Source organism: Uloborus diversus, chromosome 2, assembly GCF_026930045.1.
Source record: "Uloborus diversus isolate 005 chromosome 2, Udiv.v.3.1, whole genome shotgun sequence".
NCBI classification, from domain to species: domain Eukaryota; kingdom Metazoa; phylum Arthropoda; class Arachnida; order Araneae; family Uloboridae; genus Uloborus; species Uloborus diversus.
The window spans coordinates 59,079,310-59,100,992 of record NC_072732.1 but is presented as its reverse complement, the minus strand read 5'-3'; the positions used below and the strand labels follow the sequence as shown (position 1 = coordinate 59,100,992).

At 33.5% G+C, this 21,683-nt stretch overlaps 1 protein-coding gene across 1 annotated transcript; it reads right to left on the bottom strand.

Annotated features, from left to right (window-relative positions):
• Positions 1 to 3,659: 3,659 nt before the first annotated feature.
• LOC129216334 (uncharacterized) lies at positions 3,660 to 5,041 on the bottom strand. Its single transcript, XM_054850545.1, has 2 exons — positions 4,997 to 5,041; positions 3,660 to 4,490 (listed from the first exon to the last, which is right to left on the bottom strand). The coding sequence occupies exons 1-2, from the start codon at positions 5,039 to 5,041 to the stop codon at positions 3,660 to 3,662; spliced, it is 876 nt and encodes a 291-aa protein (XP_054706520.1).
• Between the last annotated feature and the right edge of the window lie 16,642 nt (positions 5,042 to 21,683).

Genomic DNA, 21,683 nt, shown 5'->3' with positions numbered 1-21,683 from the left:
TGTTAGGGCAATGTGCTAATCCGAGCACTCCCGAAAAAAACTTCTGGGTACGGCCTTGATAAGGTGAAGTGTCTTACGAATCCGCAGAAGAATTGCAATTTTGCACTCAAAGGTTTTGAAATGCTTACATACACAGATTGATCAGAACAAACCGAACTCTTTAGTGATAGAATAGAATAACTAGCCTAAAATAATAAGCGTGTTAATTTGTTTTAAAGCTAATAATTATTCAAAATAGGATCTATTTACTTAATACCAAGTTTTAACGGTCAACCAATTCATCCATAGACTTGAAATTCGGTATTGGGAATGTTCTTTCGCACCCGTGTCACTGTTATTAGAATGGCTAGAACAGCATCATAAAAAGCTTCATTCGTTGTAATTTTCTGTTTTAGGAGCAGAAAATAGTCACCTGGTGATATATCAGGCAAATACGGAGGATGGTCGAGGACACAAATTTATTTTATGTTCCCGAAACGGAAAACTGCAGTGAAAGAGCTTTGTACGATTGTACTCCAGTGATTCAAGCAGCGTGACAAAGGTGCTAAAGACCATTCCTAAAACCGAATGTAAGAAGTCTATAGTTAAATTGATTGACCGTTCAAAACGTTGTATTGAGTTAAATAAATTATATTTTGAGTGTAAGTATTAACTTTACAACATATTACCACGCTTATTTTAATTCATCACTGAAAAGTTTAGTTAATTTCCCATCAACTGTGCATATGGCTTTATGTGCGTATGTATACCATTTATGGTACTATCTGTTGGTTTTATACAAAAAAAATTCAAAAATCACTGGCAATTTTGATAAATTTTAGTTTTTGTTTGATAAATTTTGTACAGTGCATAAAAATTCCAGTACTGTAAATGCATGTACTGCACTAACCATTTACGTTCAAAATAACAAAAAAAAAAAAAAAAAATTAAAAGTGCTAAGCATTTTTCATATCGCTCTCAAAAGGACAAAATAACTTTTCTGGATCAGAAAAGAAAATTTAAGTATTCCTGCAGTTTTCAATTACTACAAGGAAATGACACCACAAACGAAAAAAAGTGCTGCTCATGTAATTTCAACCCAAACTTTAACATTAAGAAAAATATGCACGTTTCAACACTCAAATTTATGATTGAAAGCCAGATAATGATAAGAAATTCTACACATGACTTGAGCCGCACTTTTCTTTGTTTGTGGTGTCATTTCCTTGGAATAATTGAAAACTACATGAGTACTTAAATTATCCTTACTGACACAGAAAAGTCATTTTGTCCTTATGAGTGCATTATAAAAGGGTAATTCCAAGTGAAATAAATTTAAAAAAAAAAAAAGTTTTTGAGCTCATTATTTTCGATTTTAACGACAACACATATGACAAGATAAGTAATCCTGCCATTTTTTAGAAATCTACTTTAAGAATTTTACGAAGTACAGAACTGTTAAAAACTTAAAAAGTACTAAAGAAAACGAAAATTTGTGACAGTGAAATGACCGTAACTTCTCTTTTAACTGTAGTAAAATAAAAATTCAAAAACCATTGTAAAGCTAAATAATAGAGCTTTTTACTGATATAAAACATGACTTTTTTACGACAGGTTCAAGTTTCAAGGGAACATTGCGTCAACGGTGTGAAAATTTTCAAGTGTTCACCATGGTTTAATTCACAGTGAATTTTGACCTTGAATGTCTCAAAACAAGCCCCTTTAGAATTTATTAAAAAATATACATATTATAGCTCTAACACTTGTCTTCCAAAACTTCGGCTGGAACCGCAATGTCAAGCTACTGCAAAAAAACTCAGGAATGTTTACATACAACTCTCGTAATTCAAACTACTGATAACTCGAAGCTATTAGCCGGTCTCTTCGGACTTCAATAAATATTTTTATTAATTTTGGGATAAAATTTCTAACATTGGTTATTAAACAAAACTCTGCCATTATATGGGGCGCTTTGTCATAGGCTATCACTTGGTGTTTTTTATTTCCAAGATTTGTTGCTAATTATGACTAAAAATTTTGGTTATTAAGCAAAAGTTGTCATATTCTAGCTCTTATTTAAGAAACCTGTCGATTTCTCAAAATATGCATACTTTTGATGAATACGCATAAAAAATTAAAACAATAATATTATGAAAGAATTAATGTTTTTGCAGCCCCTCGCCATTGCGATCCCAGCTTAAGTTTTGGTGTAGTAGAAGAACAGTGTTGGAGCTATAAAATATATATTTTTTGGAAAAATTCTAAGGGGACGTGTTTTTAAATTTTTACTATACTGTAATTAGGATAGTAGTTACAGTCATTTGCATGTCACAACTTTCCGTTAATTTCGCACTTTCCAAGTTTTTAAGAACCCTGTATTTAGTAAAATTTTTCAAGTAGAATTCTGAAAATTGGCAGGATTACTTATCTTATGTGTCCCTCACACGAAATTTCATTAAAATCGGAAATGGTGAGGAGATCATGAAGGTGACTGACCTGATATATGGAATTCCACAATGTAAAACATGTGAACATTCCTGATTTTTTTTTTTTTTTTCAGTGCCTTGCCATTGCGATCCCAGTCTAAGTTTTAGTGTAGTGGAAGAATAGTGTTTGAGCTATAAAATATATTTTTTGAAGAAATTCTAAACGACTATGTTTTGAGATATTCAAGGTCAAAAGTCACGGTGACTTTTGACCTTGAAACTTAAACTTGGTCTAAGAAAGTCATGTTTTATATCAATAGAAAACTCTATCTTTTAGCTTTAAAATAGTTTTTGAGTTTTTATTCTACTATAATGTGGAGAGAAAATACAGTCATTAGTTTGAATATCACAACTTTTCGTTTTTTTTTTTCGTACTTTTTCAGTTTTTTTAACAGCCCTGTATTTTGTAAAATTTTTAAAGTAGAATTCTAAAAATGTGCAGATTAATTATCTTGTCATACGTGTCCCCGCATCAAATGTCGTTAAAATCGGAGATGGTGAGGTCAAGAAGGTAATTGATCTGACATGGAATTTCCCAAAAAGAGCATAGTATTTTTTTTTTTTTTTTTGAGCAATCACGATTGCTTATTGTTCTCACTAGACAGTTTTGAATTCCTATGATTTTATTTTCCCCCTGTCTATCTCTGCAGCACCACCGTCGACCGGCCTCACGATGCTGCTCCTCTAGCGAAAACCGTTTCCAAGTTGCGTCACTTTCTTGCCTACACTTACACATACACCTACACACACACATACACACACGCCTACACATACACACAACTACCCACACGTACACATACTCCCACACACAAACACACAACTACCCATACACACATACAAGCACACATGTCTACACACATACACATACTCCCCACTAACAAACAAACATACCCCCCCCCCACACACACAAACACGCCTACATACAAACACACACTCGTGATTGAGAAAAACATAATTTGAATTCAAGATGTCAAAGTTCAAATTATTTATTTATTTATTTTTTTTTTAATTCTGTAATTTTTCATTTTTTCTAGACGACGCGACGTTTGCGCTGAGCTGGTGTCTCTTTAATTTTGCCTATCTTATCGAAATAATAATTTTAGAATCTAAAAGAATCTTTTAAAATATTTTTTTTTAATTTATTTCCAATGGCACATTTAAAGACAGTTGAATATCAAAAGGATAACAACAAAACTATAAATGAAAACGAGCAATCCAATAGCGTTCCCAGATGGATGTCCAAGGGAGAGCAGGACATCTGGACAAATGAGGCATGTCCATTACTTCGTGGAGATCACACAAAGTGCAGAAAGGGTCAGGAACCACGTTGATACGACAGAGATGCTTTCGTAGGCAATCATGGCCAGATAATAAACGAAACATGGCGACAGATTTCATCCTAGGCCAATTAGGGACATTCAGAATCAGCTCAAACCATGGTTTATTGCTGTTGCGATTTTTGAGTTCTTCGTGAAAAGTGTCTTTAAAGATTCTCTTTATTAAGCTTTTGATGTTACTAAATGGAAGCTTAGGATTGGTTCTCTGAAAAACCGATGCTCCCTTTTTGGCCAAAAAATCGGCCATCTCATTACCTTGGATTCCACAGTGGGCCGGAATCCACTGAAGAACAACTGTCTTATTATTTCTGGCAAGCCGGTTAAGGAGCTTCAAACAATTGTCGGTGGTTAAAGTTCGGGAGTGGCTAGGTGTATCGATAGCTTGGAGTGCAGCCTTTGAATCCGTTAATACAACTGCTTTTGAAAAAGGGTCTAAATGTGGCTGGAGCTGTGACAGGGCCTGGCAAATGGCAGCAATCTCGCCATCGAAAGCTGATCTATGGTTGCCAATGGGGGTGTAAAAAGAAAAAAGTTCACAGTAAACACCAGCACCAGTATTAACACATCCATTCACTTTAGAGCCGTCAGTATATATTCTCAACCATTTCTCTCTGGGGTAACAGGATTCTATTGTTTCGAGAGCAAGAGCTCTTAACACTACATCATTTGTCTCCGCTTTGAACACATTCTTGATCAAATTAAGGTGAATGGAGAAACTTTTAAAATATTTTTTAGCTTTAAATTGTACCTTATGAATAAACAAATCTTTTAGTGAAGTCCCAAAGTCTCTAGTGATCTAGTAGCTGAGATGAAAGTAAAAGCAGGCATCAAAATTAGAACTCCGTAACAAAGGTAGAATTACGGTAAACGGATCGCGGCGATAAATACTATTTATGGCAATCCGCTACTTTATCTTGGAGACGCGATAGAGGATTCTTTCCCGATTTTGGCAACCTCTGAACAATGCTGTTTGCGATTTACTTCGCGAATCAATGTATAAGATAACCACACAAAATTCTAATTTATATATATATTTTTAATTCCGCAGAATTATATTTTTAATGTTCCCAAAGATTTTTTTCTTTTTTGTTTTGAAAGTTGGTAACACACGTTTCGCCTTTTCAACTTTTCGAAGTTTGATACAGTTTGTAAAATTTTGCACCGTGGAATGCTTTGAACTTTTTCGAGTTTTACCTTATCAGATTTTTCATTATTGTGTAATTTTAGTTTTAGTTCCATTATTTAGTTCTTAAAGTATTGTATTATAAGTTTCACCTATTTTAAATAATATATTTAAAATCTAATTCAAATATTTTGAACTATTGTTTTGAGCTTTCTTCACAGTAAGTACTTCTTCCTTCACGTTTTATTATTCCATCTTTAATTCAAGATTTATGTTTATCTTAATAACTGATTCAAAAGGTTTTATTTAAAATTTGTAATTATGATCAAGTTTTCTGAATAGAGCCTTTAACATGGTTTAATTTATTCAATAGATTATTTTGTGTTTTTATAGAACTTTTACTGTATTTAAAGGCATTTTCTGTTTACTTGATAGATTAGTTTAAACCTTTAGTGCAGTTTTAAATCCACCTTTTGATATTGTTAATTTAGTTAGAAATGTATGTTTCATTTTATAGAAACATTTAATGTGTTTGGGCGATTCTCGAAAAAATGTGCCGTACGTAACGCTAAGTTTTTTATTTTACTCAAGTCACTATTAGTTAAATTTGAGATTAACTATAATGCGTTGATAGTATATTAAAGCATGTATATTGTATAATTCCCCAACAGCATTATTTTTTGAATGCTTTGGTTAGCTGGAAAAAATAAAAAGCTTAGCGATACGCACGGGATATTTTTTCGACAATAGCCCTTTAATGGTCTTGTTTATGTGTTTGGTGAAGTTATTACTTCAAACATTATTTTAAATTTTAATACAACTTTTAAGTTCTTTAATAGTTTTTTCGCTTTATTTTTGAGAATTATTTCAAACTTGAAGGGAACTTTTAATGTGTTTTTTTTATTTTTTCAATTACTTGAGTGGTGATTTTAAATTCTAATGTATTTTTAACGAAGCTTTTGCTGTTCTTTAATTTAGTTAGAACTTGAATGTGACTTTTAAAATATTGAATGGCTTCTTCTATTTACTTATCGGATTCTATCAAATTTTGATGGAACATGTAATTTACATTTTAATGAGAAACTTACTTTTGTTTGAAACTTATGACATTTCAATGTATTCTATAATGTTACTTTATGATCAGCTTTCTGCAATGGGGTTGTTTCCTTCAGTCAAAAGTACTACTTTTAATAGTCACTGAAATTAATAGAATAAGCAAAAAAAAAAAACATGGAGCGAGAAAAAACTTCTATTTTTTTTTTCCAATGATTAAATTTTAATTATTTTTCTTAAATGTCCTAATTTTAAAATAAGGCGTGGTCTTTATAACGTCACAAATGATGCACTTTGCAGCAACTTCCTACCGCGTTCCACGTTATGATAATCAATAAGCGAATTAAATTTTGCGCTATACGCTTGCTATCAACCATATCGTTGCCAACACATGTGAGTAAAGATGCGAATTAAATATTACACTCTGTGAATGGCATCAGTGAAGGGCATTTCATCATTTGTGATGTAATCGGCAGATGCGTCAACAATGAAAGCTCACTGATTAAAATATATTTTTTTAAATATTAAACTTAGTCAAATTATTTAAGAAAGGATTTGATACTATGTTTTTAAGCATGCTCTTTCAGAAAAAAATTATTTTAAAAATTTTGGAAAAGACCCCATTGGCTGATATTTTTGAATTTCAACGTTTAAATGGAACTTTTTATACTACTACCTCTCAAGTTCTAGAGGGATTGTTTTTTAACTCTAATGGACGTTTAAAGATTACTATGTCCTTTTATTTAATTGGTGGATTTTTACATTTTAGTACTATGTTAGTATCTTAGGGGTAGGGAAAAATTCTGACTTACCTTTTCTGGATACTTATATTTAAAATAGAAAAAAAAAATAAAGGTTCTAAAAATCAGGCTGAATAGTACGTTTTTAGTCTATTTTGCCATCTTATGAATGATTTAAAAAAGAAAAAGAAAATTGTAACTTTTTTGTTTTGCTTCTTTATGGTCGCAAGGTAAGGTTGGGGGAAATTAATAACCAATGCTTATTTGTTACTAATGCGATTTGTGTGAGCCCTCTGAAGCTCCGCCCCTTTTCTTCAGATCTACTGTCATTGGGAGAATTCCTTTGTTTACATTGCAAGTAAAAAACAAATCTAGATTTCGAAGTCTTTGGTGCCAAGTTTCGCTGTTTTTGAAAAGCTAAGCCAGTAGGACCCGGTTACCATAATTCTACCGTAACAAACATTGAAGGCATATAAAAATGCGTTACTTTCGCGCAACGTAATTTTCGTTTGTGAGACTCGTCTAGCAGATGTCTTTAAAGATTATTGAAGGGATGACTGTATTAAAGAGATTTAGATAATATTTATAACACATTTATTAGAACTATTTACAAAATCTCCAAAACAAAAACTCTTACTATTACATGCTTAAGTTTTGGAAAGTCAACAATTCTTAACTCAAAAAATCGCTTCTATTTTCCAACTATTGCCGAAATTAATCGGTTTCCTCAAGGAAGAAAAGGTAATAAACAAGAAATAAAATATTTCTTGTTTTCAAGGCTTATCTTCATTTTTTTCAGACGACGTTTGCGCTGAGCTGGTGTCTCTTTGGTCAAGTTTTTCCCATCTTGATTTAAACAATAATTCTAGAATTCAATTCATTAGCGTTAAGTTGAAACAAAGATGAGACTGTTCTTAAGATGAAACAAACCATTTAGTGAAAATCCGAAGTATCTAAGAGGTCTAGTTGCTGAGACATAAGCAATAGCAGGCCTCAGAGTCTCCGTGAAAAATATTGAAGGTATATGTATGAAAAGTTTTTAAAAATCACCTCACCTGTTAAGGGTCAGCTTATTGGAACCATATAACGAGTATTTTAGGCATTAGGTTTATGCCTAGACATTCAACTCTTACTGAATTAGGTTGATAACGGAGAAGAAAATATTTATTTTAAACAAGAAAATCCCCCGTCAAGGTGTGACGGATGAAAATTGCTTCTACATTTGAACGAAGTCACTGCCAGTTTGGTGATATTTTGATAGTTGAAATTGTAACTCTAACTCCAGTGGATTAACCCTAAACTCCAGTAGGTAGCGTTCATTATTAACCACTTTTTCGTTTCTTCATTTCCCTGAAATGACAGTCTTACCAGTAAAACAGTAAAGTTATCGAATCGAGTTCAGCCTTGTCACAATAAAGCCTTTCCCTGCATGTTAAACATTACCGAAACATATTATCAAATTATCATGCCGCTGCGCGAGTTTCATTGTTGAAACTCGTGGGTTACTCGATCATTGACTGTTATACATAAGAGGACAACTAACTATTTTACTATATATTTATATAAATGCAAGGTTAGGTAAATTTTCAACATGTTGCTCGTTTTGAGATTTTGACCAGAGTTCAAAGCAGTCACTACTGCGATGAGGGATGCTACTAAATGCCGAAAGATGAGCTTTATAAATTGAACTTAAAGTGACTTAAATAACGTACGAAGAGGAATGTGAATAGTCGAAAGCTTTGACAAGTGGAATAAAAGTATAAATACTTTCTCATTAAGGATGGGAGAAGGGAGGAGTGAGTTCTGAATACATAGCATTCCTCATAAGAAATATAGTAAAGTCGGGAAGATTAGCCATTTTTTCCCCCGACTTTAATAAAATCCCATGGTGCACAAAATCCGCTGCTATTTCAAATTTAAGAAAGCATTTACCACTTTAAGTTTTGATTTTGCTCTTGTATTTTTTTAAGAAACCTGCCTATAATACATATTAACCATTAATGTCGATTTTAAAAATTAATATTGCTCTACATTATTAACTTTGCATACATATATAAAGACAAACTAATTTGTCCTACATAATTCTTTTCGACGGGTAACCTGTAGCTTAATAAAAAAATTAAATAATAACAAAGTAAATAATGATGTTTAATTACAACAAGTGATCGACAATGCTGTACGTAAGTAACTTAGTACCTTTAGTGGCAAAAAGTTTCGTTCTCTTAAAATTTATACCATCCCTACACACAGCTCCTCACTTCGAAAAATTAGACTCATCTGCTAGTTTTTCAAAGAGATGAACATATATCAGGAAATTCTTTTTTTTTTGTAAGAAACCTAAAAGTGCAATAATGTTTTAGTAAAGCAAAATGAGTTGTAATTGTTTTCTGAAAGTGTTTTTTCATTTCTATTCGAAATAAAAGAACTTAAAATATTGTTGTAAATACACAATAGTATATGAAAATATACTGAAAACTGTCTGGTAATTCAACCGCTCGGCACTAAGAAGGAAAGTAAGATAGATGTGAACTCTTTCATTTAAACCGAAATATAAAGTAATTGCGCCTAAATTGATGCTTTTAAATTACACTAAATAAGATCCCGCACTATCAAAAAGTTATCTCACGTGCAAAACAGCAAAGCACGTGAGTTATTTAGCCCGCCCTTTCATTCTAGACACCTGTTGCAAGCTGGTGAAGAATCCATTTGGCTACTCAATTTTAATAAAAATAAAAAAGAGCGCGAAGAAAATGTTAACAACGAGTCGGTGCTTTGCTGGGTCGATGAAAGAAAACAACTTGAGCGAAGAGCTTCAAAACAGGTAATCATCAAGAGGCCGTGAACTAAGTCTAGTCTTGCCTTTTTATAGAGAGTTCCTCTTTTGTTGTGTGGTGAAAAAGGATTTCCACAGGTATTTTTTTTTTTCAAAGGAGGTTTCCTTTTTTCGTTGAATAGTGAATTCCTCACTTCTTGGCCTTCTCGATTGTTGATGCAGTTGTTTTCTTTTCAAAGTTTCCCAACACCAAATACCGTTTTCCATAAATACACATTGATTCTGTTCTCAATTGTAGTCCTTAAAGAAGCTGAATAAGTTCTCGTTACTTTTTTATGTAAATGCTTTGAAATGTGATCCTAAAATTTCCAATTGAAAGACTGAAGAAAATTAGAGTTCAAAATTGTAAATCCAATATTTTAATGACATATTTTTTAATACAAAGGAGGGAAATTATGAAAGCACAATCTTGCAGTCTAAGATTATTCAAAATTATAGAGAGTTCCTTTTATTGAACTTAAAATTTCGGATATAATGAAATAATGCGTTAGATACTCCGAGTTATCATCGGAAGAAAGAGAAAGAGAGAGAGAGAGAGAGAGAAAGAGGAGAGGGGAGAGTTAATTATGAAACACCATTTACATTTCTATAAATAACTTAGCTGGTTTTTGGATAAAAATCTCCAAATATCTATATGAGCACATACTAAAACCAGAATCGCCAAGGACCCGTTGTCAGTTTGGTTTGGTTGGCCTGCTCCCCCCATAAAACTACTACTCCTATTCTAAGCCTTGTCCTCCTAAAGGATCGAACCAGTAGTTTCTGATCAGGATGACATAGCTTCTCTAGGGCCGTGACTGAAACCAACAATAATAAACTATCAAGTTCAAAAAAATAAATAAATAAATAAATAAGACTCTTAAAATTAAAAAAAAAGCAAATGAAGAAAAATGTGGAATAATCATGTAATTTGATTAGGTGATTTAAACCGATGAAAACATTCGAACGTATGACTTATTTTGTTGATATTGGAGCTACTGATTCTTTATATTTGTCCTTTCTCTCAGTCGATTCTTTTACTCATTTTTATGTGGGGAGTAGGGAATATTGTTATAGAATAATGCAGAGGAACCCCAATATTACGTTGTCCGTTTCATACGCAATCCCGCTTCCGACGTCATTTTCTGCTGGTCCCTGAAAAAGGCTATACTGATAATGTTAAACTATTCCAGACATTTCTATTTTTTAGAAAATCCGCTTAAAACATTTTTCTACAAGCAGACCAAAATATTAAAATACTTTTTTTCATCTGCAGGACTCATAATATATATATCTTTTTTTTTTACATTTCTATTTGTTTCAAGATAAATTTGAACTATAGCAGTTCGAAGCCACTCGGACATTTTTTTTTTGTTCTGTCAAATTGTTCTTTGTAAGCGAGAAGGATTTCCTCTAATCGTCCAATCCTCATTCATAACATTTCAGGACTAGAGCTGCTGACACCGATTCCGAGTCACAACTGACTACAACTGTATTCATGTCGAGGACTGCATACTAAGTGCCTTGCCTCCATTATTTTATATACCGATAGATGGCAGCACCATCACCGGATCGAACAGTTAATGAGAATTTAGAACTAGTCCAGGAGCTAATAGCTAACTGGTGCTAGCACCCCCAGAGGTATCGTTTCACTTGGAGGACATTGAGACCACGAGCATGTTTAACGTCGCCCAGTCCCCTTTAATGACGACCGTGGATCTTCGACCATCGAGGTTCGAACTCAGGACCCTCCGGCCCCGAATCCGACACTCTACCGATCGGGCTACCACGGCCCCAGCTGCTGACACTCTTATAGAAAGTTTTCCAGAAATTGGTGACGCATGTGTCGTCTCATTACATCTAGGGATGCACTGATTAATCGGCCAAATTGAGCCGATAAATCGGGTGTGGGGAATGTTTTTCAAAATAATTCTTTTAGCATGCTTTCAACAAGAAACTATGATGAATACATTTATTACCAATATATAAATGTAATTTTCCTCAAAAGAAGGTGGTAACCATGGCAAGGGGCGACTTTCACGTGCGAGTCCACTTCGCGAGTGGCCACATCCTAATCTTAATGATTGTCTTGAAGTAAGCGGCAAAAGCCTACCATAAAACGTAACTTAGTAAATATTCTCTTTATTTGTTTATTATTTGAAGGGCTACTGGGAAGAACGATCGAAGTCCATTTTTCTAAAAAATTCTGGTTAACCTATGGGAACACGTAGATTATTACATACAGTTTTCAAGAGAAATATTATTCAAGCAAGAATCATCATAGTGAGTGAGTTCTAACAGGGAAGACTGAGGTTAACTTGGAAACGACTCGAGATTTCAAGTCAAAAACGTAATGAGGAAAATTTGAGCATGGCGGACTATAATCATTCTTCCCCGTGACCCTTCATTAATTAATTAATTAATTTTTTTGGAGAATAGTAAACAGTTAATTCTCGGTCATTTGTCGTGAGTCTACTATATCCAGATCAAATGTCAAAATTGGAAGTTTCTGGTTGTATATTTTGAAGGATAGAAACACTTGTTAGCCGTCACTGCTTCCCTAGAGGGAAGGATGGGATGCTCTCCCCATTCACAAATCCCAGCCAGCTAATTGCATCAAAATTGCCTCACTGAAAACGACAACCTGTGATAATCGCCTCTCTGCAAGCATTAATAACTGGTTCTGTCCCGGCTCCAAACCGAGCTGACAGGCCGAAACAGCGGATTGGCTGTCGGCACCAGACCCCGCGGTGCGAGCTCGAATTGGCCCGCCGAGGCTGCGATTGCAACATTCGCGTTTCGATAACGATTCCACCCGGCCGGTGCTGGAAAAGCGGCTCTCGTTAACTCGCACGAGGATCTCTTTTTTAATGTATTAATCTGTTTATGTTGTGGATGGGCTGCGATGGGTATCTTTTATCTGCTCGTGACGGGAGGTTAAATGGTGTTTGAGTTGAGTGATTTTTTTAAAGCACTTTTTTTTCTGTGGATTTCACAAAATGATGGCATGGTGAAGGTAAGCAAGCATTTGTCTTTATGTTATTTAATTTCATGCTTATTTCGTATTGAATTTATGGAGCAATATTCCATAAAGATGCACAAACAAATTTCATTTTGAGGAAAGTTAGCTTTTGACCGCTTTAATTTTTTTTTGTCAATAATTGAATAACTGTGTCAATTTTTGATTTTATCAACGAAATTTGATGCAAAGAACGTCAATGTGTGACGTTTTAAATGAAAATTAAGAAAGCTTACTTTTTTCCCCTCAAAAACCGAATTTTTATAATGTAATGTGATTTTCTAAGCTATGTCTAGAAAATAAAAGTAGTAGAAGGGGAGCGCATTACTAGAAAATAATTATCATTTCGTAAAAAATATGCAACATTTTAAGATGTGATAGCATACATTCAATCAAGGAGGATTCGCAAGGAATGCATGGTTAGTCAGTCGAAGAAATATAGTCTGTAATGTTTTAGTTTTATTTGCTTCGCTACCTGCACATTAAAGGTATGTTGTCACGTTCAAATGTTTTAATCATTTTGTTTGATGAAAACTATATCGGCTCTTCGTATGCTGTTTTTTGTTTTTATAATTTCAAATCTTCAATATAAAAAAGCTCAATGGCTCCTGTCTTCTTCAAGTGAGGATTCCATCTTCGCCAATTTATATATATTTTTAATTAGAGTAATAGCCTTTCTCTTTTTCGAAGGTATCGATGAAGAGCATAGTAGAGTGTTTCATTGGCTTCAACCGCAGAGTTTTAAGAGTGGAGGGTCCATAAAAATCATTATAGATAGATTCATACATGAATGTTATAATTGGCAAGTATAGTTCGGTTCGAGTTAAAGAATTCGGTTGCATTTCCTCACAATTCATCCTGTTGTTTGTGTTTATGCATCTTTACGGAATTAAAAAGGTCATTCTGAGATACAGAAAAAGTATATTAATTCACGGTGATTGGCAAAAAGATAAATACGTTTTGAATCCCGGAATATGGTTTCAAATGTGTTTTTTATAAAATTGGATGGAGGATTTGCAACGTAACTATGAGTACATTTCTCTCATATACATGTAGTATATATAAATTCCGTTCTTCTAATTTTTATTTATTTGTGAATGCTTTTCGTAAAGAAATTCCAGCTGAATTCAAAGTTTATTGTGAATACAAGTACTGACTTTAATGACTTCTTGTGACTAAATTTTGAAGAACAAATACGTATTTTTTAGGAAAAATTAATTTTGACTGAATACATATGCCGTGTAAAATATGATATTATCATTTACTTATCTGTCATAATTTATTAACTCAAATCTATTAACGTATGAAAATACAAAAAGAAAACAATATGCCTAAGAATGGACTTAATCGCCTGGCTTCTGAGCGATTAAATTACTGACCACACAACACCTTTAAACTATTAAATTAATTTTGCATTAAATGGGGGACACGTTTTTTAAAATTATTTTTGGATAACCGTTATTTTTGAAATAATGACGGTCGGCTTTCAATGACATAGGTTTGGATTATCTATAATTTATTTTTTTTTTTTTTTTAAGTGTAACAAAAATAAAATTTTTCGCAGTTAGTGTTCGTTTGTTCAATTGTTATATTTTCCCTTGTCAAGTTTTGCCCATTTTTTTCAAAAAATCTATTTTCTGCTTTCCAAGTAGAATTTTTTTAAAAAACAGATTTTGCTCTTAAAATGTAATTTCACTATAAACGTTAATTGCTTTTTGTCGAAAAAAAAGCCCCATTAATTTTCATAAAAACTGAAAGGTTTGAAAACTTTTTGATTAAATTCCCCCAATAAACCAACCACAGTCGGGATGTGATTTGAATTTTAAACACCTTGCACATAGCAGGGAAGACTTAAATTCCAGGCTTTTATTTTGCTGCTAACCGGTCAACCCTGTTTCACTTGGGTGAATCTTATTAAACCAGTAAACTCATTTATACGTTAAATTCTTATTCGATGATACAGATTCGTGCGTTTTTTTAAAAGCTTATTAAACTATAATTTTGCTTCTTTAAGCTACTCTTTAACTTTTTTCATTGTCCATTATGTGATAAACTATTCTTTGAATCTTGATATACTAGAGTGTAACATAGTGTATCATAGTGTGTGTAAGAGTGTTGATAAAACTAGAGTGTAACATCATAAATATGGTCTGCATGTATGTATACTTACATTAAGTATACAGTGAAACCTGTGTAAGTTGACCACTTGCGGTGCAGTACTTTGGAGGTCAACTTAGACAGGTGGTCAACTTATAGAGGGTAGTAATGAAAACTTTTTTTTTTTCATTTCTTGCCACATGCATTCATTTTTAACTAATTGGAATATACTTTAAACTTACTTTCATTGTTTAACATTACTTCAAAACAATAAGAAAAAATGTTGTTTAAAAATTTTAGAGATTATTTACCAGAATGACGCGTAAAGTATCATACAAATTTAAAAATTCTGTGAATCGATTAAAAAAAAAATGCCTCATTGCTTATGAAAAACTACTTAACCGATATTAACAATTCCTAAAAATTCATAAAAGTGACTCAAATGCTTTATTTGATTTTTTCTTGTACATTTGTAACCATGGTAATTTACTTTTCAACAAAATAACTCCTTATTGAAGTTTGGCTTATTTTCTGGGACTTAACATGAGTCCAATGTTTTTCGATAAAAACATAAATATTCATAGGTTTTTCAAAAATGTTTGGTTACGTATTTGAGGTATAACTGATGAAACTTTTAGTACAATCTAATGATTTTGCCAAGTGGTCAACTTACAAAGGGTTTTTTACAATACTCCAAACCAAAGCTGGTGTATATTAGTGGTCAAGATAGGGACGTGGTCAAGTTACAGAGGTTTTCCTTCATTATATAAGATAGGACTAATTCCGTTCCTGAAAAAAGCGGTCAACTTAAACAGGTGGTCAACTTACAAAGGTGGTCAACTTTACAGGTTTTACTGTACTTAAAAATTATAATTCCAGAATTTGAAATCAAAAATTAAATTCCTGTCAATCCACTGTCCATTCCTGTCCATGAAACAGTGAGAAGCAAGGGGATGTAAGTGGACATTCTCAAGTTTTGAGTAAAACGCGTTTAAAGTTGTGGGGCTCAGTACGCTTTCATTGATTTTGTTCTAAATCATGCTGTATAGCAGCGCCTGCCAAGGCTACCAGTATTATCTCTTGCCCCAAGATCGAGGAAAGATAAACCAACTATTTATACTGGTTATCGCCAAATTTTTAAGTTTGTCACTTACACTCCTTTGCTTCTCGCTGTCTCATATGATTTTAAAAATTCAATTTTGTAATACTAAATAGCAAAGAATCTTATTGACACAGGTTTTATGAAATTTAGAAATAAAATTAGAAGTGTGGCAAATTATCGTTGATCCGTAACTTTATAACGCTTTAAGTTTTCAATTTCAATATATACAAAGTGCATATATTGCTCATCGGCGACAATAGTGAAACGTCTCCTAAAAAAGAAAAAATTGGAGAAAATGATTTTCGCAAAAGCTCACTTATTTTGCATTGAAAAAGGGGTTCCTTGTTACCCCGAAACACGCGTATGCAGTAATCTGCTTTTTTGTGCTGTTATACGCTGTTATTACTTATTTTTTATTTACGATAAAATTTTATTTATTTATCTGTTTGTTTTTTGTAACCTGAATTAGTAGTGCATACAATTAAATTTAGAAAACAAAATCTTCAAAATTTTGATATTGCAATGGTGTAGCAATAGTGATTTTATCGTTTATACGCCGCAATGCGGCGTATAAATGCGGCGTATAAGCGTCTTGTGAACTGTTTGTCTTACTATTGTGGCAAAAAAAAAAGCATTAAGCTCAGATTTCAACTCAATAAATTTTACTCTTTTTCAAAGATTTGAGATGTGTCATTAATACGTCACACACACATAATATCGTTCTTCTTAAAAAAGATCTGCTTTCAAGTCTTTAGCTAAAGAATATGAGTAGAATCCCGTAAATATGGCTCTTTTGAACTTTTAAAATTTTCAGTTCTCAACTACAAAATCGAATGACATTGGGAATCAATTTCAAATACGAAGTCGACATTTTCAATTCCAAGATACACAGAGTATATCGTAAAATTGGGTTAAACCAAATATGGTTTTCTGACTTTTTGTCAGAAATATGTAAGGTGGTGATAAAGTTGAAATGAGGAGGAAACTGATATTTTATTCAAAAAAAAAAAAAAAAAAAATTTAATTACTGATGGACAGTTGCGAAATGCTAACTTGGCGATATTGTTCAGATTAAGCTGTAAATGAAATATTTTCAACTAAGAAACATCGTACAATTTTTTTTAGGGAAATAGGAGGCGTGAAAAATGATTTTACCTGTGCAAGTTTCAGGTTAATTGCACTTTATATTTGACGCGAGTTAAGGAGGAATAAAATTTTCAACTTCAAAATACGAAGCCAAAACAGAAATGAAAACATTAATACGGACATTTTATAGTTTAAAAACTTTTAATTTCAAGGTTAAAAATAGAACATAATTTCGCCAATTGTAGTATTCTATTCGAGCATAAGAAGTCAAGTGGAATTTAGTTATTCTAGATTTCGCGTACTATAAAATGTTTAGATGGTTCATGCATTTAGATTTCTTCAATTCGGTCATCATGTTGTCAATTCATATTTCGTCATTGCAAAACTCCCGATAACCCAGTAAGTAAATCGGGCAGATTCTTTACTTTCGACGTGTTTTTTTTTTTTTTTTTTTTTTTTGAGAATGCAAAGTTTTTTTTTTCATCATAACATAATGCAAAACTTTTAGTTTATGAGTATAAAACTTCGCAAAATTACAATACAAGTCAACTATAAATCTTGTGCAGTAGTAAAATTATAATTGGCGAAAATAGAACATAATTTCGCCAATTGTAGTATTCTATTCGAGCATAAGAAGTCAAGTGGAATTTAGTTATTCTAGATTTCGCGTACTATAAAATGTTTAGATGGTTCATGCATTTAGATTTCTTCAATTCGGTCATCATGTTGTCAATTCATATTTCGTCATTGCAAAACTCCCGATAACCCAGTAAGTAAATCGGGCAGATTCTTTACTTTCGACGTGTTTTTTTTTTTTTTTTTTTTTTTGAGAATGCAAAGTTTTTTTTTTCATCATAACATAATGCAAAACTTTTAGTTTATGAGTATAAAACTTCGCAAAATTACAATACAAGTCAACTATAAATCTTGTGCAGTAGTAAAATTTGTAAGATAAGCTTAAATTAAAAAAAAAAAAAGATTAATTAATTTGAATTTTTGGCATCTTGAATTCAAATTATGTTTTTCGCAATCACGAGCGTGTGTGTTTGTGTAGGCGCATGTGTGTGTCTGCGTGGGTGCGTAAGTGTATGTATGCATGTGTGTGAGTGAGTGTTGTGTACGTGCGTGTGTGTAGGCGTTCGTGTGTGTGTCTGTGTAGGCGTTCGTGTGTGTGTGTAGGCGTTCGTGTGTGTGTGTAGGCGTTCGTGTGTGTGTGTAGGCGTTCGTGTGTGTGTAGGCGTTCGTGTGTGTGTGTGTGTGTGTAGGCGTTCGTGTGTGTGTGTGTGTGTAGGCGTTCGTGTGTGTGGGACATGGACGCCACCGCCCAGCAAAAGTGGATTTCGGGGGACAGTGCTCAGGACCAGCCGCGCCGCCGCCGGAGGACGGTGGTGCTGCAGGCCTGGTCCAAGCTGAAAAAGGAACCGGAACATCAATGACTGTCAAGTGAGAACAATAAGCAATCGTGATTGCTCAAAAAAACATCAAAGATGCTGTGCAGTGCCATTATAAGAAGAACACACATGGTTTCGGCTTTTTTGGCTACCAGTTGCATTTAAAAAATGTATGTATATGCACGGAATTCCAACTTGCAACATGTTTTTAAAAGCACGTATCGAAAATCTTTTAACATGATCGTGCGGTATTTAAGACGAACTTTATTACTTCTGAAGAAATCCCTTCAAATTTGCGATCACACGGCTTCAACTTCAAGAAAATGCTAAGGCAACTACCTAAAAACATAAATTAACTTTATTTGGATTCTACACACGAAAGGGCTTCCAAATTGCCCTTACTATTCAAACTGCAACGAGACGACCAAAACATCAACAACCAAGCTATCGCGAATACCACAATACATTCAAACCGAAAAACATCTAACAAAATCGAACTGACAGGTGGGAAATTACCATATTGAAAAGCGCCCTCTTACGCACAGGAAAGCTTGAGAATTTTTATGGAGATTTTCCATACAACTTAACAAAATGGAATTATTTTTTTTCCTTTTCCTTTTTTTTCTTAACTTTCGCGGTATTGCTAATTAGATGGACATTTTGAAATCGCCTTTTATTTGAATGAAAATTCCAAGGCGTTAGGCTTGATTTTGAAATTTAATGATATTTTTGTACCTTCGTTATTACAAGAGCGTTTTATGAGTATTTGTTTGTTTGTTGTCGTGTCTCACTTATGACAGAAGAGGGGTGTTATTGCCTCACAAGGAAGGTGGAGCTGACAGCAAACCGTACAATTCTTTCTTTAGAAGCAGGACAGCAAATGTTTCCACCTCGCAATCACGGAAGCTCCATCAGGAAGATTTTACTCAGATTTATATGAAAAGGATTACTATTTTGCCTTTCTTTCACATGACATATTTTTATTAGATGTTGTTCAAAACACGTGTAGACAATAAATGAAAGAATATAGGGTAGGTGGGGGTAAAGCCCCGCGTGGGGTAAAAATCCGCACCGACATTTTAACTAGATCACCTTGGAGTAAGAAATTTACCTCTAGGTGCTGGGTTTGTCCTATGGAAACCTATTGATCAATGAAATTTTGTCCCGACTAGGCACTAAAGAGACGAGAAAGGGGGATAAGTCTGTTTTTTACTACTTTGATCTAACTTTTCGAATACATTATTTGAACATTGTAAAATGTAGAATTTGGAAAGAAAAATCAATGAATTACACGTTAATACTGGTACATTGAAGCTTCACTTTCGCGTGAAAACAGTTATTCTAATGGCTGCTTAAAAGCAACATGGCGCGTTTTTCAGAAAGTAACAAAATGGGGAAAATCCCCGCAGTTGTTTTGGGGTAAAACCCCGCATCTCCAAAAGGTCAAGGATTTTCTCCACTCGGCTGAAAATTGTCTCTTTTTTGAAATATTATTAATATTTTTGTTTAGCTTGTGTTTTGTACAACTTATTCAATTTAAAAAAAATAATTGTTGGGGGACATTTACTCATGAAGGTTTAATTTGGATAATATTTGTTTGGAAAAATCTTACATTCATTTCAATTAAAATGTGCTTTCATTATGCAATAATTTTTTCTCTTTTTTTTTTTTGAACACATTTACGTACGTTTAATTTTTTGTTCTATAACCTTCAGAAGAAAAACAATTCAGAACCATAATAAATGTCGAGTTTAATGAAGCACGTAATTGAAGGCATCTCTTCGTTCTGTATGGTAGACATTAAAATTAGGTTCAAAAATATCGATTGAAGACATCTCTGAAAAATGGAACAAAAGCTTGGGACTTCAAAGAAGAAACAGATTTTCCTATCATTTCGAGTTAAAATGAAGAGAATAACTCGAAGCTTATCCCTGCACAATGTGGCCCAGATAACTTCAATATGACAAAAAGGGGGAGGGCATGTAGAGGGGTTTTTTTTTTACAAAAAACATCTAGAAGCCTGCAAACGTACTGAGACACAGGAAGAGTCATTGGAAATGAAGACGTTATTAATTAATTACAGCAGGACACGGTCCCATCCGCGACGCAATAACATTTTTATAAAAAACTCAACTTAGTGTACTGTTTACTTAAAGCACTGGGTACAACATATTCGATTAAATTATAGTCTCAGTCAATTAAACTAATTTTTATAATGTGGTTATTTTTCCCGCGTAATTAATCCTCCTTTTGTGGAGAAGAAAATATTTTTGTGACAGAGTTAAAAAAAAAAATGATTAAACTTTTAAAGTGTGAGATATTTAAGTTCGGTACTGCTGAATAACAGTAAACCGATGTAAAGTCAGACCAAACAACGTAAGTAGAAGCACAAATTTGTAAATTACAGCAGACACGTGTTTCGGCGTTACAGGGAACGCCTTTTTCAATGCAAAAAATAATGAGCTTATGGATGAAAAGACATCCGACAAAATGGCTTTTGGCTTTTGTCGGATGTCTTTTCATCCATAAGCTCATTATTTTTTGCATTGAAAAGGGCGTTCCCTGTAACGCCGAAACACGTGTCTGCTGTAATTTACAAATTTGTGCTTCTACTTACGTTGTTTGGTCTGACTTTACTATTCAGCACAAAGGTATTTATTTATCTCAGTAAACCGATGGTTCAAGGAAGTTCTTGAAGTGTTTTTACCAAGCAGTCACCCTTTTTAATCACATTCATCTTGAGTGGGGTAAAGATCTGCATTGCGGGGTTTTACCCCATTTTGTGGGGCAAAACCCCACAATTTTGCTTTTCCGCTAAATTGTAATTTTCTCAATTATTACTAATCAGATGTAGCTATAATTTGGAAGGATTATAAGTAACAACCCACGCAATGACTCTAATTTGAAAAAATGGGAAAATATGCCCTTTATTGACCATGGTGGTATAAAAACTGAAAATTGCGGGGCTTAACCCTCACCTACCCTATAGCACAAAGAAGTGAAAGTACATCTGATGCCAGGGAGAAATTCGCACCCACCGTCTCAGGTGTTTCAAGCAATCGCTCATACCACTACTAAGGCCTTCAATGACCTTTTAAATTTCAAGATTGCTTAAAAACTTTAATCCCCCTGTTTTTTTCGAGACATGAATTGTTAGAATTTACTTTAGTTTCTATAGTTTTACTCTTTTATTGCGTTATTACGCGATCCATGGGCAACGATTCCTTGGGCAACGTAAACGTAGCAAAATTTGCTCCTTCTGACATTAATACGTGCACAAAGCTCTTTACATGCACTTAAAAACGTCATGGTTCAAATGTCAGCAATTAGTTTTTTAAATAGATATGGTCTTTTTTCATATACTGCCAATTCTGAGCAAAAAAGAGCCTCCCAGACAGTGTGTTGTTTGTTCTGTTAAAGAAACTGAAACTGAAGGAAAATTGCAACTAAACTCAAAT